The sequence below is a fragment of the Macrotis lagotis genome, chromosome 1 (assembly GCF_037893015.1).
Source record: "Macrotis lagotis isolate mMagLag1 chromosome 1, bilby.v1.9.chrom.fasta, whole genome shotgun sequence".
Classification (NCBI taxonomy): domain Eukaryota; kingdom Metazoa; phylum Chordata; class Mammalia; order Peramelemorphia; family Peramelidae; genus Macrotis; species Macrotis lagotis.
The window spans coordinates 558,103,272-558,130,826 of record NC_133658.1 but is presented as its reverse complement, the minus strand read 5'-3'; the positions used below and the strand labels follow the sequence as shown (position 1 = coordinate 558,130,826).

Genomic DNA, 27,555 nt, shown 5'->3' with positions numbered 1-27,555 from the left:
AAGTGACCAAGTCAGGGTTGGATTACAGGTCCTTGTGCTCAAAATTCAGCACTCTTCTGATACCAAGGCTACGCTTCCTCCCACCCCAACCACACTCTATCCTCATCAGCAAAATGGGAAAAACCCACCACTCACAGGATTAGATTCCCTCACAGGTATTAGGGTAAGGAAAAGTGATCAATAATGGAAGCACCACAAAAATGTCGACTACTGTTATTACTTTGTAAGAATGAATGACTTTCCTTTTGAAAACATTCTAGCTGCAAATGCAATTATATCAGGACTCTAAAAGAAAAACTAAGAAAGAAGTTTAAATGTTTAATGATATATTTAGTCTAAAGTCTACAGGAAAAATTGTTGACTTAAGAACCATAGGCAGATGAAACCAAGCCCATGATCATGGTCTGACAAATATTCATCTCACAGTCAAACTGAATTTTTCTAATTCTGGAGCAGATATATAGAAACAGTACTTAACATAATGCCATCTACACAATAACAACAGAATTCTCAGGTACAATTATTATAACAGTTCTCAGTGTTAAGATTTAAGTTATGGAGCTTAGTCCAGGCATTGTAATAAGAATGTAACCATACAATACAAAAAATACATATAATCAGTAAATTCTTTGGCTAGGGTCAAAAGGGTGAAACTGGAGATGTTTTTAAGGGAGGAAAAGAAGTTTTTAGGGAAGATTCAGGTCTCCAACTGAACTCATGTCAATTATTCAACCATTCTCAAACCCTGCTTCCATTAACTCTCCCTCCTCTGCCTTATTCAAAAGTCAGTATATATTTGTGAAGTTCCTACTTTCATCAAAGGTCTTGTTCTAGGTATCGAAGTTGATAATAGAAGAAAACACCAGCATTTAATTTGAATTGAATTGGTTTAAGAGTTGGACCATTCTTGATTGTGTTTGAATAGAGGTCATGGGAATTGAAGTTAAGGAACTGGAAAGCTGTGATTTGAGGCAGGGAAAGTGATAAGTCACATACTGAACACATTGTGGAGGAAGTATAGGGACCTGGAAGGACAACAGGCAAGCAGTAACAGTAATAACAACATCCAGGATCTGGACAGCATGAAGTAGAAGAAGAGCTAAATCATGAGATGGTCATGAGAGGGTTCTGAAAGTGGCAGTGGAGAGTAAGAATTAAACTAGTTCCTCCTGGACCTCTGCAACAAGGAGTTTTAGAAGAAGCTAACAATGGAGAAGGTGCAAGAGACATGAAATCTTCTGGAGAGAAGGAATCTAAAAAGATGAAATTGGAATGAAGAAATTTGTTAATAATGATTCTAAAGGGCAGACTCTGCCTGACCCAGGGTTTTGACAAAAGAATTTATGGTCTAATAGTAGGCACAGGAAAAGTTTACAATTATAATACAAAGTAGAAGCACCATATTAAAATAATAAACATTATGGGAGTTCAAGCTATCGAAGAAATCTGGGACTTGTAGATGGGAAAAATTTTGACAAAGTAGATATTGCCTGATGATAGGGCATTTCAGGTGAAGAAATTACATGAGCAGAATAGGAAGTAAGAAACACAAGGAATGCTCAGTGAATAATGAGGAAGACAATCTAATCACAGGAGCTATGGCAGCAGTCCTGGCAAGGCACAATGAGAAGATGGCAGTGCCAGCAGAAAGCGTGGTGGAGGGAAGGGATATTATGAATATAAAATCAATAGGACCTGGTAGTTGATAATTTATGGGAAGAGAAAGAGGGAAGACAGAAGGCCAGGGAGAATGGTGGGCCCATTAACAGAAGCATTAAAGTCAGGAAAATGATCTAAAGAAAAGAGCTTATGATGTGGAGTTTAAAGAACTAATGGGACAAGTTGATGACTAGATTACAGTTGCCCTTATAGATGTGGGTATAGGAGAGTGATGAAGGTTGCAGTCAGGCACATAGAAGTAATTTCTGGGAGAGTGGATTAGGTTGCCAAAGGTGAGAGTGGAGCAAGAGAAGGGGGTAAAGAGAGAAACCTAAAAAGAAAAAAACACCTATAGGGGGTGAAGGAGGGGAGGTGAAAGAAGAAAGATCATTTTAATCTACAACTCTGTAGTTTATTTTTATAATATTTAGTATTATAACTATCTGTGCTTGTCAATTATCCCCCTAACTAAACCGTAAGCATTATGAAAGTGTCTTTTCTAAACTATTTTTTAAAATCTCATCTAGAATCTTGGCAAAGTATATGGCAGGTGCAAAAAAAAATATTGTTTAATGTAAGAATTAATGAATAGATAGGAAAGGTTGGAGAACAACTGGTGTCATGGAAGTCAAAGGAGGAAGGGCTTGGTGAATAGTGTCAGATATTGCATAAAATTCAAAGATTATTGAAAAAAGAAGTAATAAGGTGAATTGTGGTGCCCTTCAAAAAAGTAGTATTGGACATAGAAAGCAGGTTAAGGTTTAAGGAATTAGATGATGAGGTGATAGAACTTTTAAACACAGTCTTAACTACTCTTAAGTTTTGGAGCCACCTAATTTAGAACTTGAGTATATTGCCCTCAGACAATGAAGCAAGGAGGAAAAGCAAGAACTCAAATAAATAAAATATGCCTTTTGTTTATATTCGAATGATATCAGTCATCAAAGCTAATGGAAGAGTAAGAATTTTGGATAATCTGTGGATCTCTTTCATTGACAATTTCTGAATATGCCCACCTCACCACTCAACTTTATCTCTTGCACAAATCTCTCTTCTCCATTTAAATAAAAGATGGCTATATTGGAAGGGAGCTACTAGAAAAGTAAAGACAACAGGACTTTGTTTGAAAAACTAGTACGTCATTAATTGTTGCATTTGGAATAGAAAGGTATGCCTACAGAGGAAAGGTAAAGTACAAAGATATCAATTCTTAAAATTTTGTCTACATTCTGACTTTGGTTAGCTAGTTTCTTTGTTATGGAGCAGCTGTGTGCATTACTTCACACCACCTCAGGCAATAAGACAAAGCAGAATTTTAGTGTCCAAAAATTGATCTCAATTGACACCATCCATCTCCTTGCATCACATTTTAGGTATGTGTCGGCTGGGAAGACTTGGGAATTCTTCTGGCAGCACAACATATAATCTGCATGTAGGACACGTCCCTTGTTTTTTCAGCCATGGTTTAATGCACTATAGATGAAAAAGAAGACAAGTCAATCAGTGATATTCAAATACCTACGTTTCCAAAAAAAAGCTGTTACCCTTTATCCCAGTGTCTTCCAAATCTGTCTTAGCAAATTTCCATAACCCTCTCTACTGCCATTAGACCTCTATTAAGTGATGATACCTTGTGGGGAGAGATTGGAGCTGGCATCAGGGCCCCTACTTTTCCTGCTTCATTTTCAGTCACCAGGGTTCTACTTCTCCCCTGCCTCAATCAACCAAGGCCACAACAAGTTGTGTCTCTCAATCCAGCTCCCATCCCTTTTTACTGACTTTTAGAGACAGCTAGAAAGTACAGTCGACAGGATGCAGAACTAGAATCAGGACAACCTGACTTAAATCAGCCTCAGACATAGTTTGCCTATTTCTTCATTTTTTTAGAATAGGGATATAAATACCAGCGTCTATTTTTTTTCAGGAGAGTTGTCAGGATCAAATGAAACAATATTTGTGAAGTACTTAGCATGGTGCCTGGTAGGTTTTAGCCATCATTTGCCACCACCATCATCTATACATATTCATCCCTTTGAAAACTTACATATACACCATCAAGATATAGGCATAAATAACTATCTGATACATATCTCCCCCTCCCCTTGTTGTGTCCAAAAAAATGCCTTGTCCACTTGTATAAAAGGAAAGAATACCTATCAACAAAAGGGACTAATGTTTTAGTCCCCCTCATGATGGACATGCTTTTGAGACTGGTTTTTCATTAGCAACTGTGTTAGGACAAGCCTAAGAACTTTGCTTTCAGATTTCCTGGACATGAATTGGTTATTTATCAAGTCATTTCAATGGACTTACTGGCTCTCCAGCTTATCTTTGTCAACAAGAGATAGAGAGAGAAGTAATGAATCATATATTAGAGAGAAGACAGGAGGGGAAGGGAAGGAGCAAAGTGGAAAACATAGGACCATTCACTCACTCCAGCCCTAAAAGGTAAACTGAATGAATGACTTATTTTCTACTCACTAAGACTATGGCAACTAGTACACTAAGTTTTATTGAAAACTTATTTCCTAATTTTTTAGTCTTTTAAAAATTCAAGTGTGGAAAAAGAAATATCTTTCTTAGAGATCTTTCAGGATTAAGCATGCTGTGTATCTCTCTTTATAGCAGTGCAGACATGCAAAATGTAATTCCAGTCTACATCATATATCTTTGAAATAGTTTTCTATGGCTAGGACTTGAATGTGCTGGCTATTGTTCACTTCCCTGAGAAGCCTTCTTCATATAAGATTATCCTTTCCTCTGTCAAATTACATCTCTGCAACAGAAGACCCAGATCACAAAACTATATTGATAGTGCTTGTATAGCAGCAGAGCCATATAAATGCCAAAAATCCACAAAAAGACCTGCCTGCCTCACATTATTCTAACATCAAACATTCAGGTTCTGAACACCTTAAAAGGTAAATACAAGAAGCCTAGACAACATACTTAGCTGCCTCTTGAGCTGTGTAATCACAGGAGGTCATCATTAAGCTGGGGATGTGATCCTCTGGATAAAGAATGATATAATATTTACAGCACACCAGTAGAAAGTAGTCCCATATTACAACTTCTCCCACTGAAATGCTGCTTCCACATACTTGCAGGGCCTGCCTATTCTGACTCTTACTCCTGTAGCCTTCCTCATCACAGTCTTGGTTTTTCTCCAGGATAAAGCATATGGGAATATGAATGGTATAGTTGGCAGCTAAGAAACAGGATGCTATCCTCAGAAAGGTTTTGAGTAGTATTGCCAGTCCTGGGAAGCCAAATGGTTATTAGGCACACTAATGGAAAACAATGGATAACAAGAATAATCAAAAGGATTCTGAGGAGAATTAACAAAGGGTGATAGAAAGAATGTGAGCTGAACAAAGGGTAGGAGGCTTGACCTCTGCCTTGGATACTGACTAGCTGAAGAAGCTAATTAACCTCTCTCAGGGCCAGTTTCCACCTTTAACCTGGAGACAACAGTTGTGAGAATCAAATGAGATAATGTACACAAAACATTCTGCAAAAGTTTAAGCTCTGTATAAATGTCTGCCACTATTACACTTCTCTTTCTCTATCTGTATGATTTAGGATAGCCAAAGGAAAGTCTCTAGGTGTCCATATTTTGAACATAAGTAAAACCCAGCTTTCTGTGGAATTAAGCATGGGGAGCAGTATTTGCTACAGAGTCCAAGGTAATTTGACTAGTCTTGTTTAGAGATTAAGGAAAATGATGTGATAAAATGATATGTCAGTTGATGGGCTGAACAGGAAATAGTCTCCTGGGAGAGGCTCTCACACCCAGGTACAAGGATGTAGAAAGGACAAACAGAATATATGAGAGTCAGAACTGTGTTCCAAATGAAGATGCGTCTCTCTTATGCAGAATCATAACATCTCTTTTGGAAAGGATCTCAACACCACTTCTTAAAGTGAGAAAATAGCAAACTGGAGAACTTATACAACTTACCTGAGAATGAAATTTATGAGCACAAGCCAGCACAAAGAGGTTTTCTGGAGTGAGATTATCATGGCAGATCACACAAAGCTCCTCTTCATCACCCTAGGTAAAATACCAATCAGCACAACTTATCTTTAATAGCTACCCCTAAGTGACCAATATATTCAGACTCACTGATTCTAGATTTTAATTTCTTCTGTCTTTTCTAAGGGCCTTGCTCCATATTAGACCTTTCCTATTTCTATTTGTTCAACTTCTCCTTTCTCCTGATTCTTCCTTTTTCATTGACCTAAAAACAAACTTGGATCTTCTTTATACTAAAAATATCTTGTCCTGACCCTGCTATTTTCATCCTCTTCTCTTCAAAGGCACATTTTCAGAAATAATATTCTATATTCATTCTCTCAACTTGCTCTCCACCTGCACTTCCCCTCAACCCCTTGTAATCTAGTTTTCAACTTTAACAAAATAATGACTTCTTTATCAACAAAATCAATGGTCATTTTTTACAACTCATTCTCCTTGATCTCTTGAATCTAACACTGCTAACCATGCCCTTTTTTATGGTTTTTGAGAGGCAATGGGGTTAAGTGGCTTGCCCAAGGCCACACAGCTAGGTAATTATTAAATGTCTGAAGCCAGATTTAAACTCAGGTCCTCCTGACTCCAGGGCCAGTACTCTATCCACAGTGCCACCTAGTTGCCCCAGATCATGCTCTGTTATGTTTTTGTCCCTTAATTTCCATCTCATTGAACTATCAAGTTGCTCCTCTGATTGTTTGGATTGTTCCATCCTCTCCTTTTCTGTCTCCTTTAGTGGCTCTTCATTTTCTAATGACCTTGCCCATTGGTGAGCTTTGTCCTTGACCCAATCCATCTTTTTCTCTCCCTAAATCCTTTTTCTCAGATTCTATGGCCATTATCCTCACTTTAATAATCACTTCCAAATCTTTCAAATCTCTTACTCTTAATTAATTAATTAATTTAATAAATTAATCAAATCAATCAACAACTAGTTATTAATCATATACTATGTCAGGCACAATTTCATATTTATAACTGCTTGCTGAATTTCTCAAACTGTGTGCCTTCTCAGCTCAAAACATCTCAACATTTTACCTATCCAATAGCAGTCATTTTTGGTTAATGATACCAAGATGCTCACATCACCCATCTCCGGAATAATCTTTTGACTCTTTCATATTCCTCTCAAAACTCTTTCAAATGCCTCTCAAATTAACTGAGGCACAAATAGGTACAATTCAATCAAGTGTTAAATCCTGTCAATCCACCTCTAAAGATTTCTCTTTCATTCATACACTAACCCATTCTATTCCCACTACTACAATTACTTTAGTTCAGACCCTCAATACCTCTTGTCTGGCAAGTATAATAGCTCAAGAATACCTATCTCTCCCCATTTTTCACATTGATACATCTATAATCTTTCTGATATTCTTCACTGACTACATCACTCCTCTTTTATAAAATCCTCCTATCTACTAAATAATAAACTCTTTATATTAGCATGCAGGGCCTAGCATGACTTGACTCCATCTCACTTTTTTGGTTTTATAGCAAATTAGTCTAAATTCTGACTCAACTGGTCATTCCACTTCCTCATGGTGCCTTCTCTTATTTCTGAGCCTTTACTTCTACCATCCTCTTTTCCCTCCCTCGCTTCCCAGATCCTTTGATGCCATTCTTTAAATGAATTCTCTTCTTTATGAAATTTTTCCCTTCCTTCAAAGTTCAAATCAGATTGTCTGCCCCATGAAGTCTTTGCTTCTCCAACAGTTGAAAACAATCCCTCTCACCTCATATTTCACCCAAATTTATATGAATGTTTTCTTTGCTCTCCTGGCACCCCCCCCTTGTTTTACAATGACTTCTGTATAATCTTTAACCCTGTCTTTAGACTGTAAGTCCCTTGAAGTTAGGAGCAATCTTATTTCGCCTTTGTATTTCTAGTGCCCAGCCTGGATTTGGTACTTTAATCAAAATTTGTGGAATTATTCTGAGTTACCAAATTTTTGGTCCCTTCCCATACCACAGGGACCTGGGGGTTGAGGGGTCTCCAGGCAGAATGTGGGGGTTGGTCAATAATAGGTTGAGGCTGAGGCTGAGGACGGCTAGGAGGAATAGAATCAGCACTCTGCCCTCCTTGAACTTGGCTCTGAAAAAGAAAATATCATGATGAATATTCTGTGTTGAAGGTCCTAAAACATTTAGAATTTCTGAAGTAGAATAAAGTAATTTAATGATATGCAGAAGGTTAAAAGAAGAGATAGTTTCATTTTGGTTCAAATATTCCTGATAAATCTGGCCACAACATATGATGCTTTTAGTATATTTAGTGAAGAGTCTGAATGGGCAATAAAGGAAATAGGAGAAAAAAATGACATTGTATCTACATGTTCAATTCAAAATGAGTCTTCCCCGAAACTCAGCAAATAATACACATTTAATTGAGGATGAGCCAGTTTGATTTTTAACCATGCCCAGTTGCCTGGATTTCTCCAAAAGGATCAGTATAACAAGAGCTATGGTAAACTTGTGCATGTTTCTAAGCCAGTAATGAAGGGTCCAAAATTTCCAGAAAAAATAATTGATTTCCTCAGTTTTGGAAGTTGAGGTGATTAAATCAGTCAATATTCTTGGAGTGTCAAGGTGAGGAGTTTCTTACCTGGGATCTTACAGGTTCAATCATTTGGGAAACTCTGCGAACTATTTCATCAAATGTCAACCCAGTCAAGGATCTACCATTGGCATCCTTCAGTTTTCGTAAAAGGTCTGTGAGCTCTTTCCTGAAAGATATCAAATACAAGTTCCAGGGACTCTCAACATGAAGACAGCTCACAGGCTTCACATCCAGTGTCCTCCTTCTAAGAAGTGATTATCACACAGCTCTCTCTGCAGTCACTTGATACTCAGCTCTCAAGGTCCCCACAGATAAGATTGGGCAATTATATGAAGTATTTCCTCCCCAACCAAAAAGATTTTATTGATAAATCACAGAAAGAATGGCAAAAGGGTACTATGTGTGGAATCAATTTGCCATTTACTTATTTATGTGATAAATTTATGCTTCTCAACTTGTTTCTCCTTAAGGGTTGACATTTTCCTTCCTAATCCTACTTGTTACTAGGTCCTCAGCCTCCTCTGCAAGTACAAAAAAGTTTTCATCAAAAATACTGAAATGTTCAAAAAGAGCTAAGGGACCTGACCAAATAAAATCATAATTGTAAAGTACTCAGCATAATGTCTGCACCTAAGCACTACCATTTAATGATTTTGCCCTCTCATATTTTTCAGGATCCAAAGTCTGCTCCAATGTCTTAGAATTAGATAAAACAAAGTATTTTTTTTTGCAAGGCAATGGAGTTAAGTGGCTTGCCCAAGGCCACACAGCTAGGTAATTATTAAGTGTCTGAGGTCACATTTGAACTCAGGTCCTCCTGACTCCAGGGCCAGTGCCTTATCCACTGTACCACCTAGCTGCCCCACAAAGTATTTTTCTTCATGTAATGAAAGGCAATGTAAATATCATGGAAGGCAGCTGTAGAACAGAACTAACATGAGATTTGGGAATGTAAAGACTTGGATTCAAATGATTTTTACCAATTATTAACTTGTATAACCTTTGGCAAGATATTTAACCTTTCTGGGTCCCTTTTTTTTTCCTTCCCAAATTGTGAGGTTTGGATTAGATTACTTTTAAGGTTCCTATCAACTCTGATATTCTACTAAAACAAATTTTGTTTTACGATCACTGTGATTAGCATTTTATGTCAGGCCCTAGTGTTTTATTTTCACCATCAGCTTTATTGTTGTGAATTTATGAGATCTTCATTTAAAACCTGAAATATGGAACAATGTATATTGTGGTTTGTAGGGATATAAAATACAGGACTTCATATGAAAAGATGCTCAAAGACAAGGATTGTTTATATGAGCAGAGGAGTAAGGCTGGAGGACACTTCAGGACACTAGAGAGGAGGAATTAAAGAACCTGTCACTACTCTACCACAGTCAGGAAAAGTTCAATTGGGAAGGCCATCATCTCTTGCACCACCAGGTTCCCAATATAGAAATTAAGGTCACTAAAAGCAGTAAACTTAAACTTAAGAACAAAAAAGTTCTTGTCTGTATAATAATCAGACCATTTCAAGACAATTTACTATAGCTGGATGTCTAAAGATAACTTTATGTTCACAGAATCACAGAATTACAAGTGGAAGAACTTTACTAGTTCTATCAGGTACAAACTGGCTAAGTGATTTGACCAGTTTCACATATGTAATAAGTAGCAGAGGCAAAATTTGAACCCAGGGCATCCTGACTCCAAATTCAGGATCCTCTCCCCTTTGCCACTCAAAATAACTGAGGACCAGAGGGGTGAAGTAACTTCTCCAGAGTCACACAGCTAACAAGTAACTGAGGCAGGTTCTTGTCCTAGGATTTAGAGCCTTAGGATCTTAGAAACCACCAAGTCCAACCCTCTCATTTCATAGCTAAGGAAAATGAGGCTGAGAGAGTTTGGGCTTCTTGCTCACTCACACAGCTAGAGGGGTAAGATTTATACTCAAGCCCTCCTATCTCCACTCTAGCATGATGTTTCATTAGTTAGGTGTGTATAATTCCACAGCTGGTCATTTCAAGATTCTAGAACTAGTCTAGAATTAAGGTTTAGGATTAACACCTTAAGAAGCAAGAAATGAAACTTGAGATTCCCAGGAGTGATCATGATACTACTTGACATTTCCATACTGTTACAAAGTTTTCAGGTTCTTGAAGCAGCCCTGAGAAGCAGGTGGGAGAGAAAGGACTTACTCTCCTGCTCTTTTAACAGACAAAGATCCTGAATTTCACATAAGTTTTGCTGAAGTCCATGGCTTCTTAGTGACATGGCTAGTCCAGACCCCAGGCCTCTGTTCCTCCCACTGGATCATGCTGCTTCTCTTCTTCCAGTTTCTTCTCAGAATCTTTCTTTCTCCCTCTAATAAAAGCAGCTAAAAGGTGTGATGGAAAGTGCTGGACCCAGAATCAGGAAGAGCTGAGATCAAATCTGACTTCAGACAGATCCTTATTAGCTGTGTGACCTTGACCAAGTCACTTAACCCTGAGTGTCTCACATCCAGGGTCATATATCCAGTTATCCTGATTTATATCTGTCCACTGGACCCAGATGCCTTTGGAGGAGAAAATGAGGCTGATGACTTAGCACAGCACCCCTCACTCAAATATAGTTCATGTGCTTATTAAACATCAGCAGCTGCAGTTGTGTGACCCTCAGCAAGTCACTTAACCTGTTTGTCTCAGTTTCCCTGATTGTTTTAAAATGAGGAAAATAATTATCACCTATTTCTCAAGTTTATTGGGATGATTAAGTGAAATAATATTTGTAAAACTTGGTAAAACAATGGTCTGATTTCTGCAATAACAAAGTAAACCTATTTTAAAATGGGTTGCCCAAGTAAGTCTAGCTTCAGCAGTAATCCTACTATTCAAGCAATCCTACTTGTTGTATTCTGGAAAGGCAGTTTTCAGCTTCTCCATGATCCTCTCCCAGCTGAGCATGATGCGCTCATTTCCCAAGATTGCCTCAGAAATTCCAGCTTCCAAAACTGGTCCTTGTGTAGGTTGGGCCACAGTCACCTAAAAGTGGGATAATGTCATTGTCATGTGTTGAATCTAATTCAACACAACACACAATGCTTAACTATTAACAACTGGGCAAGACACTATGCCAAGGGCTAGGAGTTCAAAGACAAAAAAAATCATTCCTAGCCATTAAAAAATCTTATGTTTTATTGGGGAATTAGAGGGTCAGAGAGCACCACCAATTCCATGAACTGAAGTGTGGAAGAAGTGAAGGACTCAAAAGGCCGGCACAAATGTGAGGGGATGGGAGTTGAGATGCTGAGTTGGGAGAAGAGAAAAATAGTGAGAAGTTAACATCAGAAAACATTTCCTAACATTTAGAGCTGTTAAAAATAGAACAGGGAAGGGGCAGTTAGGTGGCATTAGTGGACAGAGCACCAGCCCTGGAGTCAGGAGGACCTGAGTTCAAATCTGCCCTTAGACAATAATTGCCTAGCTGTGTGACCTTGGGCATTTCCTTAAACAACAACAACAACAAATAGAACTAGGTCCCTCAAAAGGAAATGAGTTCCCCATTCCTGGAGGCAGGGTGAAGTTAAAGGAACTGACACAGAAAGTACTTTGGAATGAATTTCTGTCCAGAACTAGGACAGGTTGGACTAGAACAGGGATTTTTAACCTGGGGTATATAGATAAGATTTAAGAAGATCTAAGAATTTGGAAGTGAAAAAAAAAATATACCTTAATTTCAATATAATTGGTTCCTTTTTAATCTTTAATGTAATCTCTCAGATTGCATTTAAAAAATGTTACTTTGAGAAGGAATCTAATGGCTTTATTAGACCCCCTACTACACAAGAAAAGGTTACAAACTCCTAGATCAGATGACCTCTCAGCTCTCTTCACACTTTGCGATTCTATGATTTAATTTTTCAACTGGTTTTTGGAATTGGTGTGGGACCATTTGGTGAAAATAAATATTTTTGTGCTCTAGTGCACCCTTATATCTACTCCTCTATCTCCCAGTAGTTGGGAAATTAAAACAGAAGAAACAGGGGCGGCTAGGTGGCGTAGTGGATAAAGTACCGGTCTTGGAGTCAGGAGTACCTGGGTTCAAATCCGGTCTCAGACACTTAATAATTACCTAGCTGTGTGGCCTTGGGCAAGCCACTTAACCCCATTTGCCTTGCAAAAACCTTAAAAAAAAATGAGACCTAAAAAGGCTACTATATTAACCACTTTCAAGAATTTCCCCAAAGTCCACCCTCAGCTATAGAAAAGAAAATGATTTATATGACACATCTCTTAAATAATTTTATTTACCAAAGGTGATGTAGATTGGCTAGCAGTGGAAACAACTCCAGTGTATAATGAAGCAGGTTGAGGAAAATTGGAAAAAGTTCTCAAGGAATTTTCTTTCATGATGTGCTTTCCCAAGAAATGCTGCATCTGTAATGATAGAGAGAGTATGTGACTCTATGTGGAGGGGAGGGCAGGAGAAAGGAGGAGGGTGAAGTGAGCCCTGTGGAACTGTCTAGGGTTGAATTTGCTTGGCAGATACCAAAACATGCAGAAAACTTGAAATATAATCTAAATGCCTAAGTTCACAAGTAACATAAAAAGGCAGAGAGATTCAATTCAACTGATTGGTTAAGTACCTACTATGTGCTAAACTGTAGGTGCCAAGATTTTGAGAATACCAAAAGACATCTATAAAAGCTGTGAGTGCATGTCTGTGTGTGTGTGTGTATGTATGTATATTTGTATGTGTATGTTAGGAAGTAAATTCAACAATTTCTAAGATCCCTTTCACTCTAAGGGTTGCTGTAGATGTGATTTTTTTCCCTCTACACATTATCTGTCTAATACTTAGGGACCTTTTAAGGATAAGAAATCACAGTTAGAATGGGAGGAGGGGTCAAAGAGTAATCACATAAAGACGTGTCTGACTTCAAATGCAGAATATCTACTGTCTTCACTGGACCTCCCAGAGGTAAAACAGATTTTGAGGCCACAAAATCACTCCTTGGCCAGCAGCAGCCTTGAGACTGGCCACACCGTGGAGAACAGTACCTAGGGGCAGCTGGCTTAAAACCCACAGTACTGAATTTTGGAACATATTTCACTTCAAGTACAGAATTCTTGGGGAGTTTTGCACAATCATATCAGAATGGCTATAATATTTGGACTGAGGCTAACATCAATGGGCTCAATACGTCTATATAGAAGATGATCTGAGTTTACAATTCTAAACAAGACAGAGGTCTTACATTATCAGACTCTCTCGAGGTTCATTCCAACTCTAGATTCTGTGATTTCAACATAGATCCTAGATCCCTCTCTGGCTTGACATCTGCTTCCAGAGAAGTCACTCTGATTGTTATAGTCACCCTATCTATAATAATGGAGTAAATACTTGCAGATTTATACCAAAGATAGAATGGATTTGTCCTACAATGATGCTTCTTCAGCACTCATCTTCTCTATTCTGTCCATGTGCCTGAAATTCTAGATATAATTTTCACCCCTTTAAGGACATTCTAGAAATATGTAAACTTGTCTCAGTTAAGAAATTATGTAAGCAGGAATAGGTAACCCATGAGCTAATTTCTACATTAGAAAGAAGGTACTATGGGGGCAGCTAGGTGACACAGTGGACAGAGCACCAGCCCTGGAGTCCTGAGTTCAAATGTGACCTCAGACACTAAACAATTGCCTAACTGTGTGTGACCTTGGGCAAGTCACTTAACCCCATTGTCTTAAATTAAAAAATTAAAAAAAGGCAAAAAAAAAAAAGAAAAAGAAAGAAGGAAGGTACTGCTCAGAAGAGAGGGGATCATGGGTGACTCTTCAAGGGCTTTGCAGCATGTGTCACAAGAAGCACATGGCAAGTCCTAGCTAGCTATAAATGCTGTCTTAGTTTTGCTAAGTTTAGATAGAGAGGCTGGTCACCATCTTGGCCACAGGGAGATAGTTTATTTGACCATGAAAACTCTCCAAGGCCATCTTCAATCTTGTAGAGCCTTGGTGGAGAGATGACCCACACATCAATGAAATTGTGATGTATTAAAGTAATATTAAGAAATGAAAAAGGGGTTGGGGTAGAGTCAAGATGGCAGAGTAAAGGCAGGAAATCCTGGTAGCTCTCCCCTAGACCACTCCAAATACCTCTATATAATGACGCTAACCAAATCCTAGAGTGGCAGATTTCAAAGAAAGGCTGAATGGAACAATTTTCTAGCCCAAGACAACTTGGAAATTCCTTGGGAAAGGTCTATTACACTAGGGTTAGAAAGGAACACAGTACACAGTCTAGGCAGTGCTGGCCACTGGAGAAAACCAGCTCTAACCATCCAGAAACAGCCCATGGGGCACCTGGGTCCATGGCAACAGGGGGAGGGGGTGGTTTCCAGACCTCTCAGCCCAGAGTTTGCCAAGGATAACTTGGACATGTGGAGCCCAGTCCTGTGCAGGCCTCAGTGCAGACCCAACCCCAGAACCAGGAGTAGGCCTACAGAGCCACCCTGCAACTGCTTCCAGAGCACTCAGTCCACGGCCAGTAAGGGGATCAAGGGAGACTGAAGAGGTCTCTTTGCTATCTCTGAGGTAGGACTCTATGGCTTTGCTCATACTCAGATTCAGGTTACAGTCTGGGATCCCACACTGCCATAAGAGAGCAGGGACCCTCCTCATAGCTCAAGGGGAGAGGGGAGTACTTGTGGTCATACACAGACCAGAGCACAATCCAGGAGAAAGCAGTCAGAGCCTCTCATAAGTCCTTGGAGAAATCATTGTCCCTATGGGAGTATCCTAAAAAACAGTTGCAAAAACCCTCAAAAGCTTGAGAAGGTTCATCCTCCACCCTAGAAGCAGAGTCCCAATAAAGAGTTAAAATCAAGTCATAGGCTGGGGAAATGAGCAAACAACAGAAGAAAAAAATCTGACCATAGACAATTACTTTGGTCCCATGGAGGATCAAAATATACACCGAGAAGGTAACAAAGTCAAAGTTTCTATATCCAAAGTCTCCAAGAAAAATATTAATTGGACTCAGGCTATGGAAGAGATCAAGAAAGATTTTGAAAATCAAGTAAGGGAAAAATCGGGAAGAGAATTGAGAGCAATGCGGGAAAATCATGAAAAACCAAGTCAGCAGCTTGGTGAAGGAGAAAACAAAAAATAATGAAAAAATAACATCTTCAAAATCAGTTTAGGTCAAATGGAAAAAGCAATCCAAAAGACCAATGAGAAGAATGCCTTCAAAAGCAGAATTTTCCAGATGTAAAAGGAGATACAAAAACTATCTGAGGAAAATAATTCCTTCAGATATAGAAAGGAGCTAAGAGAAGCTGATGACTTTGTGAGAAATCAGGAAATAATAAAATAAAACTAGAAGAATGAAAAACTAGAAGAAAATGTGAACTAGCTCATTAGAAAAACAACTGACCTGGAAAATAGATCCAGAAGAGATAATTTAAAAAAGTTTTGGACTACCTGAAAGTCATGACCAGGAAAAGAGCCTAGACTTCATTTTTCAATAAATTCTCCACAAAAACTGCCCTGAGATCCTAGAAGCAGAGGGTAAAATAGAAATTGAGGGAATAAACCAAAGACCTCCTAAAAGAGATCCCAAAATAAAAACTCACAAGTATATTAAAGTCAAATTCCAGAACTCAAGTCAAGGAGAAAATATTATCAGCAACCAAAAAGAAAAAATTCAAATATTGTAGAGCTATAGTCAGGATAATACAAAATTTATCTGCTTCTACATTAAGGGCTAGTAGGACTTGGAATATGATATTTTGTAAGGCAAAAGAACTTAGATTGCAACCAAGAATCAACTACCCAACAAAACTGAACATACTCTTTTGGGGGAAAAGATGAGAATTCAGTAAAATAAGGGACTATCAGAATTTCCTGTTGAAATGACCAGAGCTGAACAGAAAATGTGATCTTCAAGTGCAGGAATCAAATGAAGCACTGAGAGGGTGCATGAGAAGGGCAAAATATGATGGACTTACTTAATGATACTGAACTGGTTGTATTCCTGCATGAGAAGATGATATGGATATGAACCTTCTCATTTATTAGGACAGTTAAAAGGAATATATACAGATAAGGCACAGGAGAGAGATAAATATATTATATTATATTATATTATATTATATTATATTATATTATATTATATAGATGGAGTTAAATGGCAAGAAAGGAATGCATTGGGAGAAAGAAAAAGGAAGGTAGAAGGGGCTGAGTTATTTCACTTAAAAGAGGTAACAAAAAGGTATTTTTTAGGTTGTTTTTTGTTTACAAGGCAACAGGGTTAAATGACTTGCCCAATGCCACACAGTTAGTCAATTACTAAATGTCTGAGGCCATATTTGAACTCAGGTACTCCTGACTCCAGAGCCCATGCTCTATCCACTGCGCCACCTAGCTACCCCATGAAAAAGTTTTTACAATGGAGTGGAAGGGAGAAAGGTGACAGGGAATGAGTGAGCCTTAATTTCATTGGAAGTGGCTCTGAGAGGAAATAACATACAAACTCAATTGGGTATAGAAATCTATCTTACTCCAGAGAAAAACAGGAGAGGAAATGGATGAGAAAAAGGGAATGGGGTGGGAAGGGGAGGTGGGGGTCCAGGTGAAAGAAAGAGGGAAGAGCAAGGGTAGTCAGATACAATGCACTTTCAAGGAGGAATATGGAGAAAGGAGAGAGAAAACAGAATAAATGGAGGGTAAGGGGGAAATAGGATGGAGGAAAATACAGCTAGCAATAGCAACTGTGGAAAAAAATTGAACCAATTTCTCTGATGGACTTATGATAAAGAATGCTATATCCATCCCAAAGACAGAGCTCATGGTATCTGAATACAGAGTGAAGTATATTTTTCTCTCACTTTTTCTCACTTTCTCACCTCTCTTGAGGTTTCTCTTTATTTGTATATGGGGGCATTATGTTTACTTTTACAACATGACTAATGTAGTAATGTGAAAAAATAAATAAAAGTACTTTAAAAACATTTTAAAAAAGAAATGAAAAAATAAGGATTTTAATTTGACACTGACACCTAATAAAGAGCAAAGCTACAATGACAAGTGGCAAAATGATAGGCAAGTTCTTGGTTAAGAGTTGTGATTGTAGTACAGAATTAAGGAATATAGGTAAAGATGAATATAAAGTCTGCAGTAAAAGCTGATATCCAACCTATTATGGGTAGATCACTGAAGTGGGAGGGTGTGTGACAACTAAGAAATGCAAAGGATCTTGGTGGGCTGGTTACCTTATTAAATATTGCTTAAAGATAGGTGTATAAGGAAAGTTGATGAAGATGAGTGAATGAAAAAGTGAAAGAAAGATTTATTAAGTACCTTCTATGTGCTAGTCACTCTAACAGGTATTTGGGTTACAAATCCAAAATTGGAAAGATTCTACCTTTTAGAAACCCCCATTCTAATAGGGGAAATATCACATACAGGACAGGGAAGGAAGTTGTGTTCTAGGGAATCTCAGGGAATCTGAGTAGAGTCAAAGGGCAATCAATTTATCAATCCAGTTCTAGTAACAATGATCTGACTATAATTCTAACAAGAGGAATAAAGTTAGATTAAGAGAGGGAAGCAGCAGCAGAATCTTTTGAAATTCTCTAAAAGATATATTATAATCTAATGCATTGTTATAAATTTAGTGGCATAGGCTTATGTCTCTAAAGGTAGAGATTCTTTAACATATCTAAATGCATATGAATATAATTCTTCATAATATTCATAATATGTGCATCTTCAATTCTACAGTACACATCATATATTATATATATATTTATTGTAATTTTTATAATTTTATAGCATTAGTGTTTTATCAAGATGATGATGATGACTTTTAAAATGCCAGTATTTTTACCACTATATCAGGACTGGGTGGTGGTGGTGGTGGAGGAATCTGTACTGGAAGCAAGCAGTTCAGAGGACAACCATTCTTCACCAGAGTAATTTGTTCACTGTATTTTGTCTAGTGAAAGAAGAAAAGTATGTTCAGGATAAACAGAATTTGAAAGTAATTTTGATTTAGTTTGCATTCTTAAATGTAGTGTAAAACTATAAATAATGTGTAGACCAATGCAATCTATTTAAGAAACTGATTTCTGAAAGTAAATTCAACTAGTCAGAGGTAAAAAAAGATTTAATATCAATTCAAATGTTTTAACTAATATCATGCCCAAATCCATAGCTCTTACCCTCTCTCTACCTCCAGGTATTTATGAGTTTTTAAATGTGAACTCAACACATGAAGTTTAACATTTTTTTTAGGGTTGTTTTTTTTTTTGGCAAGGCAATGGTGTTAAGTGGCTTGCCCAAGGCCACACAGCTAGGTAATTATTAAGTGTCTGAGGCCAGATTTGAACTTGGGTACTCCTGACTCCAGAGCTGGTGCTCCATCCACTGCGCCACCTAGCTGGCCCCAGTTTAACATATTCTTGACTTCTTTCCACTATTTCTTGTTTATATTATTCTTCATGTAACTGGAAAAATATGATCTCTTAAAGGAAAACATTAGATTATAATTTACATTTATATAGTACATTTGGATTTACAAAGAACTTGCCTCACAAGGAAGGTTCCCAATAGGAAAAGACAAAACTGTAAAGAAAATTACCTTCCAACTGAAAACCTAGGTAGCAAGATGTGAACCTGAAAGATAAGTTTTTGAGAACTGAGGCAGCCTTGCTTTGCTTGGTAAATGATAATACTGTCTAATGGAGTAGTGTAGAGGAAGGTACAACATAGAAAAACTAAAGTTCCAAGCTCGTTCTAAGTCAGTTCTTAAAAAAAAAAAACCAAAGGTGTACTATGAAGTGCTATTAATTTCTATCTTCTCATGAAAACACCAATCACCCATGCCACAGCTTTTGCCCACTATCATTTTCAGCCATGAAAAGTTTCCTATGAGTTTTGCAAAACAAGAATGGAATGACTGAGGTCTGGAAACTAATAAGCTTACTTGCTTTCATTTTATTTTCCATCTATTCACAATAATATTAAAAACCAAGTAAGCTGTTTATTTTTGCTTTATTACTTTGAAGTTAGATTTAAATTTTAAAAAGCAAGATGTAAAACATAGCATGTTACTTCACCATTTCTTAGAAGTTAAGGAAAAAATGAAAATTTAAGAAAATCTGCATGTGTCTAGCATTACTTCCTCAGATAAATTATTCATTAAATGAAATATAATTTAGTAAGTATAATACACAATATCACTTGTATACATCTAATAACTATTTCTAAAGGATCCAAGTTTTATATCAAGATCACTGTATTTGAATTAAGCAGTTTTTTTCAAAAATGTCCTTACCTTACAGAAGGCAATTTTGTTCCTGATGTCTGTCACAATGGCATCCCAACTATCAACAGCTGCTTTTAGCTGAAGTGATTCTGGATTACTGAAACAGTAAAAGAAGAGTGCTCTCATTTCAAATATCATTTAAGTTTCCCTAAAACTTTCTCTTGGTTCTGAGATGAAAACATTACTATTTCAGTCTGAGGCATGATGATGATGATGATGTTGATGTTGAAGATATGCAGGTGAGAACACAAGACGCAGAGGCAATTGGACAGACTGTCAACGTTTTCAAGTACTGTCATTTTAAACATTTCAGTCAGCCTTTTCAGGTGGACAGAAAGTTACTTGGAAAGGTTTTTTTTACACTCTAAGAATGCAAAATATGGTGCCTTTTACTAAAGCAAAACTAACCTGCTTCCAGGGAACCAAGGTACTTTGTTTAAAACCAAGGTGTTCTGTTTAAATTCAGAGCAAGAATTTCTTTAGGGCAAGTTAGGCAAGATACTTTTTCATTTGGTACTGTTTCAACATGGTGGAAGGCAAAGAAGTGAAGAAAGAGCCTGCCTTAGAGGGAAATGACCTTGCTAAACAATGACTGAGCAGATTGTGAAGCACAGGCTGATGGTGTGAGTAACAGGTTAAGAGTCTACTTCCAGCACACAGCCTAGGCCTCACAGGTATTAAAGCTGGAGGTGGTTCAAATCTATCACTTCCCCTTACAGATATAAAAGCAGCCTTGGTGTCTTTGATCACTTGAGGAGAGTTCTCTTCTTATCTTTCAAAGGCTCCATGGCATTAGTTAGATAACAGGCCTTCTTCAGTACCACTCAACTCCCAGTAGGCAGAAAAGAAGCCTGGCTACCTCTTTAAGGTATAAGTCATTAATAAAAGCATTCACTTAATGGAAACCACCATGATCTCAATTTCAATAGCTTTTTTTCCCTTTCTATCCTGTCTCAATTTTAGAAAATCCTTTTGAAGGGGAAGAAATTATTCTCCAGCAACTAAAGATGAACTACCACCTATAGCAGTGTGGACCTGCCTTCCAAATATGATGTTAGGTATTGTTGTTACCCTCTAAATGACAAGAAAAGGGACAGAAGGTTTTCAAGCATGGGCCTTAAAAGAAAATCTTTAGAATGAAGTTTTCCAATTATCAGTCACCTTGCATATCTAGTGCTTCTATGGAAGGTTCTTGATTTATTTCACTGTAGAAAAAGGGAGAAGTCTCCTGGTCATCCTAAGGGAGTCCCTGATGTTTCTGCCCATACTTATATTTCTTGGCTGTCAGTTATTGCATACTAGCAGACTTCTCAACACTCAGACAAGTAAATAATTAAATTACTTGCTGGCAAAAAAATCACTTCACTCTATCTACATAAATCTCATCTACATAAAAATACATATATTAGACCTCACACTCATTTTTTAGATATTGTCTGAAGTCAAGAAACTCTGAAGGGGAGCAAAGGGTTACCTTAATGCCATGTTGGTCACTCGCCTAAGCTGAAGCAGGCACTCATTCTCAGTCTGTTCCAGCTGATAAAGGCCAAAATCTCTTCGGCTCTGCAGGAACCCCACCTAAAATTTTTGACATTCAAAGAGAAGAACCTAAAGCTTGACTTTCAAATCTGACCTGTCATCTAGAATTCATCTAGAATACAGATTTAACTATTTGTCTTTGCTTCTAATACTCTAATAAATACAACCCTTAAAACATGAAGAAAAGCTTGGTTTCTTGTCCATCATGGACACCTGACAGGGACTCCAAAGTGGAGTTTATAGAATACAGTTAAAATCATGTAGTTCTTGGATGATTGTTGTTTCTGCATTCTGAAAGATGACAACAACACCAGCGAAGTGATGCCATGACATTTGGATTTAATTGAGGGGTTGCTGTACTAAATCATCAGCCTTACTTGCTTCTCCAAATCACTCTAGGTCCAGTGCCTAGATAACAGGCCTTCTTCAGTACCACTGATTTGGATCAGGACTGGAGATGGCACTAGATACAATGGGAGACCTAGGCTTTTTAAAGTCAGTTAGACTGAAGAAACCTCATTCAGTCATTAAGGTTAAGTAAAAGAGAAGTGAAAAAAAGAAGCCAAAAATGACCAGTTCTAAAAAAAAAAAAGCTGGGAGAGTTTTTCTCACTGATTAAAGCAAGTAAAAAAGAAAAGAAGCAAGGACAGCCTCTTTAACATAGTCAAAAAAATCAATCTGGGAAGGGAAGAACACTCAAGTGTTTCTGTTCAAAATGGGAACAACCACAATTAATAGTGCAAGCAGAGCCATTTCAACAATGATCAAGTGGGATTAGCCTGAAACTCACTGCTGTCCAATCAAGGAGAGCTAAAATGATCTGGGACCTGTAAACCCCAAGAAATCTTGCCAGATTTATCTTTACCAAGATTACCCCTGGGTAGAGAATTCACAAGTATGAGAATGATGATTACAATTTTACTGAATTATTCAAGTTTGGTAGCAGGTTAAACAGACAAAGTGGCAAGTTTCAAAGTCAAGAAGACTCCTGAACTCAAGTTCTGCTTATTTTTTTTAAGGTTTTTGCCAGGCAATGGGGTTAAGTGGCTTGCCCAAGGCCACACAGCTAGGTAATTATTAAGTGTCTGGGGGAGGATTTGAACTCAGGTACTACTGAGTCCAGGGCTGGTGCTCTATCCACTGCACCACCTAGCCTCCCCTTCAAGTTCTGCTTCTAATGAACACAGTAAATACTGGTTGTGGGACCTTCTCTGTGCTCTAAGGATTCAGTGCTATCAGCTCTCATGGACTAAGATTTACAGAGAAGGTGAAGAGCTGCATTAGTAGAATGAGTTTCTGTATCTGGGAGTCTTCTTTACTCATGAAATTATAAATCTAATCACTATCCCTACCCTCTAACAAGTTTGGTAATCTATAATAAAAATAATTAATGAAAAACTGGTCGAAGTGAGGATATCTCACCTACAGAAGACTCAGGATCTCACCGTTGTTTATAAGTATTTAAGGTGCTGTCATGAGAAACAGGAATTAAATTTGTTCTGTTTGGTCCCAAAGTCAGAAACAACATTGCTGCATATGGCCAAAAGGCAAAGGTCAAAGGTTTGATGTCAAGGGAAAAAAAATTCTAACAGTCTCACCAAAAAGGAACATAGGCTGCCTTGGAGGTGGCACAAATAATTCTTACTAGACGTCAGTCAAGAGCTCACTGGGTAGGTAGGGCACAGTGGAGAACACCTTGAATAAGGGCTAGGTTTGACAGTTTTTGAGGCCTTCTCCTGTTCTGAAGTTTGGGATGCTGTGCCATGTTTCTTCTAAGAGATCTCTATTATGGTATTGCTATTGATGGCCCTTCTGCAAGTCAAGCTACCCTGAGCTCTGTTCATTTGGGTCTGAAGTGTAAGAGTTCCTCTGGAAGATGGAGCAAGCCAGAAGTTACTGTCCCTGGGGGCTCTGTCCAGTAGGCTGATGTGGAATGGTCCCTGTTTGTATCTGTAATTTTATATGTTGCATTATTGCAAGGTCAAGTGATGACAGAGAAATAACTTGGATTAATTTGAAAAATATTTACTAGAAACATTAATACTGGAGTAAAGTTTTACTTTATTTTTTGAGAAATGGCCTTCAATAGCAAATACTAAAAAGGCAAAGAGCCTGCAAACTACTCAGAAATCATGAGCTGGAGCTATGGTCCCCAAGTGGTTTTTATGTATTGTATTAAGGGCAGGACATTCATTATTAAATTTGTGTGGTTAAAAAACAAACAAACAAACAAAAAACCAAGGTCTCTTTATTCCTCTGCTTTTTTTTTTTTTTTTTTTACCTCTGCTATTATGGCTCGATTGGTTTCTCCATTCAGTTTAGTCAAGCACTTCTTAGCTTTGGCTTCCAGTTTATTCTTCTCTTTTTCCCATTGAGATCTAAAATATGAAAACACTAAAGAGTCAATAAGATAACCTCAAGGAGAGTTTTCAGTGTTGTTACTTCATTAGAGACAGAGGCAAAAATTGCATGCTGACTATAGGATGGCCTCACTAAGGAGAAGGAAGTGGCCCTGGTGGAGCAGCAGCAAAACCAATCATTGGATTTGGATACTCACTACCAGGATCTTAGTAATTATTTTCAAATGTTTTAATTTTCCTCAATTTCAAAGGTTATTTCCCCAGAAAGCAAATGATCTCCCACACCACCTGATTTTTAAAGTATTTTTCAACTCAATGACAGGAGCAACAAAAGATTATCCCTCTTCTCAATTCCATTACGCCATTGCTTATATTGATTATTTTAGTGCTATTATTTAGCCCCTTATATGTATGTTTGTCTGTGTGTGTGTGTGTGTATGTGTGTGTGTGTGTGTGTGTGTGCTCGAAGGAACTTAGATTAACTCATTCCATTTTACTTTCCCAGAGGCGGCTCAGAATTTTTTAATCAGCAAAACAAACACATCCATAATGACAATCTTAGGTAAAAATGTTACCATTTTATCTACTTTTTCTTAAGTTGAACTATTACTTCATATGTTGGTCAAGGATCTACCACAATCAAAAGAGCTTATTTTATCTTCTCTCTAATTCTTCTTTATTTAATGGGAGCCTGGAATAATTAATGTACTTATATAGTATAAACATTTTATATTTTATTTGACAAGCTTTCAGAAAGCATCTACTTCATGCTATCTTAAAATAAATACTTAGGCTCGTTAGCTCTCTTAATGAAAATCAAAATATAAAATATAAAAATTTGGAATAAAATATAAATATTTAATCAGATATATTAAAATACAACCTAGAGAAATTAATCCTTCATTGTATCACCTTGGACACATACTGGTTTTGAGTAAACCTGAATAAACCAATTAACATCTCATTACCACCAGACAATTCTATGGTTTACAATGTCCAGGTTGCCTGGAAATTGCTAAACTACATTGTTAGACAATATTCCCTCACCTAGAGTACTCTATATATTGCTTAAATCAGAGATATATACCAAAACAAAATATAAATATAACATTACCTATTTTTATAAATAAAAGTTTTTCTGGAAGAACTATACATATCACATACTTTTTTTTTCCAGTTTTGAAAAGGATCAAAGTACTAAATTGACTTGACCGTGTGGTAATGGATACACTAATGTAATGCAGGTGGACTGGGACTGGCAAGTGAGAACCCAGTTCTTACAAGCATAAGTAATGAAGTCAGTTGATAAACTCTCCATATGGACTCTAGAAGACTAGAACCAGTTACAGAATGTCTGCACATCCTCCGAAGTCCATATGGAGACTGGATCAATTAAACACACTGCACAAGTTCATAAGGACATTAGTCAATCCTGTCACCTCCCTTAAAATGACTTCATCTATCTGTATCTTGGATAGATGTGCTTGAAAGTTTGAATAAAGTTTCAAAGAATTTTATAATCATGTACAGCAAAAAGATTAAGTAATAAAATATACCTTTCTGAAGCAAGTTTATCTTTGAGCTTCCTTATTTCAAAGTCTTTAGAGTGGATTTCCTGCTGTAACCTAGAAATAATGTTACCAAAGTAGAAATGATTATTATTTCTTTTTTAATTTATTTTGAATTTTACAATTTTTCCCCCTAATCTTGCTTCGCTCCCCCCACCCCCAGAAGGCAGTCTATTAGTCTTTACATTGTTTCCATGGTATACATGGATCTAAGTTGAATGTGATGAGGGAGAAATCATATCCTTAAGGGGGAAAAAAAATTAAGTCTAACGGGTTTGTTTTTTAATTAAAGGTAATAGTCTTTAGTCTTTATTCAAATTCCACAATTCTTTCTCTGGATACAAATGGTATTCTCCATCACAGATAACCCCAAATTGTGCCTGATTGTTGCACTGATGGAATGAGTAAGTCCATTAATTAAGAATGATCATCACCCCCATGTTGCTGTTAGGGTGTACAATGTTCTTCTGGTTCTGCTCATCTTGCTCAGCATCAGTTCATGCAAATTCTTCCAGGCCTCTCTGAATTCCCATCCATCCTGGTTTCTAATAGAACAATAGTGTTCCATCACATACATATAACACAGTTTATTAAGCCATTCTCCAATCGATGGACATTCACTCAATTTCCAATTCTTTGCAACCACAAATAGAGCTGTTATGAATATTTTTGTACAAGTGATGTTTTCTACCCTATTTCATGATCTCTTCAGGATACAGATCCAGTAGTGGTATTGCTGGATCAAAGGGTATGCACATTTTTGTTGCCCTTTAGGCATAATTCCAAATTGCTTTCCTGAAAGGTTGGATGAGTTCACAGCTCCACCAACAATGTGTTAGTGTCCCAGATTTCCCACAACCCTTCCAACATTGATCATTGTCCTTTCTTGTCAAATTGGACAGTCTGTGAGGTGTGAAGTGGTACCTCAGAGATGCTTTAATTTACAAGAAATGATTATTATTAAAGCTGGAATGGCTTTGTAGTTCATCAAGAAGGAGTAAAGTATATCCACTTGGGACAACTTTCTTAGTTTGAAATTTAAATGGCTGTGGTTTCTGTCTGAGGTTTCTTTTCTTTTTTTTGTACTTAAAAATTTTATTTATTTTGGGTTTTACAATTTTTCCCCTAATCTTACTTCCCTCCCCCCACCCCCCACAGAAGGCAATTTGCCAGTCTTTACATTGTTTCTATGGTATACATTGATCCAAATTGATTGTGATGAGAGAGAAATCATATCCTTAAGGAAGAAACATAAAGTTTAAGAGACAGCAAGATTAGACAATAAGGTATCAGGTTTTTTTTCTAAATTGAAATTAATAGTACTTGGTCTTTGTTCAAACTCTACAATTCTTTCTCTGTATGCAGATGTTATTCTCCATTTCAGAGAGTCCCAAGTTATTACACATTGTCCATCAAGGTTGATCATCGCCCCCATGTTACTATTAGGGTGTTCAGTGTTTTTCTGGTTCTGCTCATCTCGTGCATGTCTGATGTTTTTTAAATGATTTTTTTACCCTTCCATTTTTCAAAACTCCTCAGAAGGAAAAAAAAAATTGTGCTATAGCCAACTAGGTGGAAAAGCATAGTTCTTGTCTTATATTCTCAAGTCAAGCAGCTCCCTGTCACTTTTCTGGACATCAGTTCATGTGTTAGTAAAATGAAAAATAGGGTCTCCCAATGCTCCAAAGTTCCTAATGCAGATTGAGGACTTTAAGCCCTTCAGGAACAAGACACTATATTGAGTCATGCAAATTAGCCAAGATACAGGATCTGGAGGAAATTAGGTTGAGTCTGAAAGGAACAGTGTTGTAGGCAAGTAAAATTTTCAATTAAAACTTAAAATTAACTTAAAAATTAGGTTTAAAAAACACTTTAATTAAGTTAAAAAAATTTAAAAACTAAAACCCCATGGCACTGATGCTCCAGTTACAGTCAAGTCCATCAAGTAAATATAAGAACCCTGGGTGGACATACTGGAGAATCTGGCCAAACTTATGACATGCAGTCAAATTTTTCAAAGTTTGTTTGCAAGAACAGAACATAAAAACATAAAGTGATTAAAAAGTGACTTGTTCTTTGATATAAATCCCATCATGCATTGCAGATACTCTCCTCTCTTTAAGACTCTCTCATTTGGTATCCTTAACAGCTCCTCTGATTTGATATCATTATGTGAGTCTCACAGATTTATAAATTCAGGTCTTGTCTCTCCCTGAGGTCCATATCACCAACTAGCTGCTTGATAGTTAAAACTTGACATATTGGTAATAGTTTGAACTCATATGTCAAAAACAGAACTCATTATCTTTCTTTCAAACTCACTTCTCTCCAAACTTCCCTATTTTGGTTGAAGATACCACCATACTTACAATATCTCACCATAACCTCAGTATTATCCTCAACTCTTCTCTCTCCCTCACCCTATATACTTAATCGATTGCTAAACTTTGCTGTTTCTACCTTCATAACATCTCTGAAGACTTGTGATGGAAAAAAGTCATCCACATTCAGAGAAAGAGCTAAGAAGTCTGA

At 37.3% G+C, this 27,555-nt stretch overlaps 1 protein-coding gene across 2 annotated transcripts in view; it reads right to left on the bottom strand.

Moving 5' to 3' along the window:
- Positions 1-309: 309 nt before the first annotated feature.
- DZIP3 (DAZ interacting zinc finger protein 3) overlaps positions 310-27,555 on the bottom strand; it is a 120,791-nt gene continuing 93,545 nt past the window's right edge. Inside the window, exons 20-30 of one of the 2 annotated variants that reach the window (XM_074214440.1) lie at positions 25,012-25,080; positions 23,377-23,473; positions 21,031-21,134; positions 19,566-19,653; positions 18,117-18,224; positions 12,539-12,664; positions 11,133-11,269; positions 8,298-8,418; positions 7,638-7,787; positions 5,621-5,713; positions 310-3,132 (exon numbers count right to left, since the gene is read on the bottom strand). In XM_074214440.1, coding sequence (XP_074070541.1) covers positions 3,022-3,132; positions 5,621-5,713; positions 7,638-7,787; positions 8,298-8,418; positions 11,133-11,269; positions 12,539-12,664; positions 18,117-18,224; positions 19,566-19,653; positions 21,031-21,134; positions 23,377-23,473; positions 25,012-25,080 — 1,204 coding nt within the window. In that variant the 3' untranslated portion in view covers positions 310-3,021. Of the gene's footprint in view, positions 3,133-5,620; positions 5,714-7,637; positions 7,788-8,297; positions 8,419-11,132; positions 11,270-12,538; positions 12,665-18,116; positions 18,225-19,565; positions 19,654-21,030; positions 21,135-23,376; positions 23,474-25,011; positions 25,081-27,555 lie in introns of those variants that run through there. The other variant, XR_012474072.1, reaches the window with a different exon arrangement.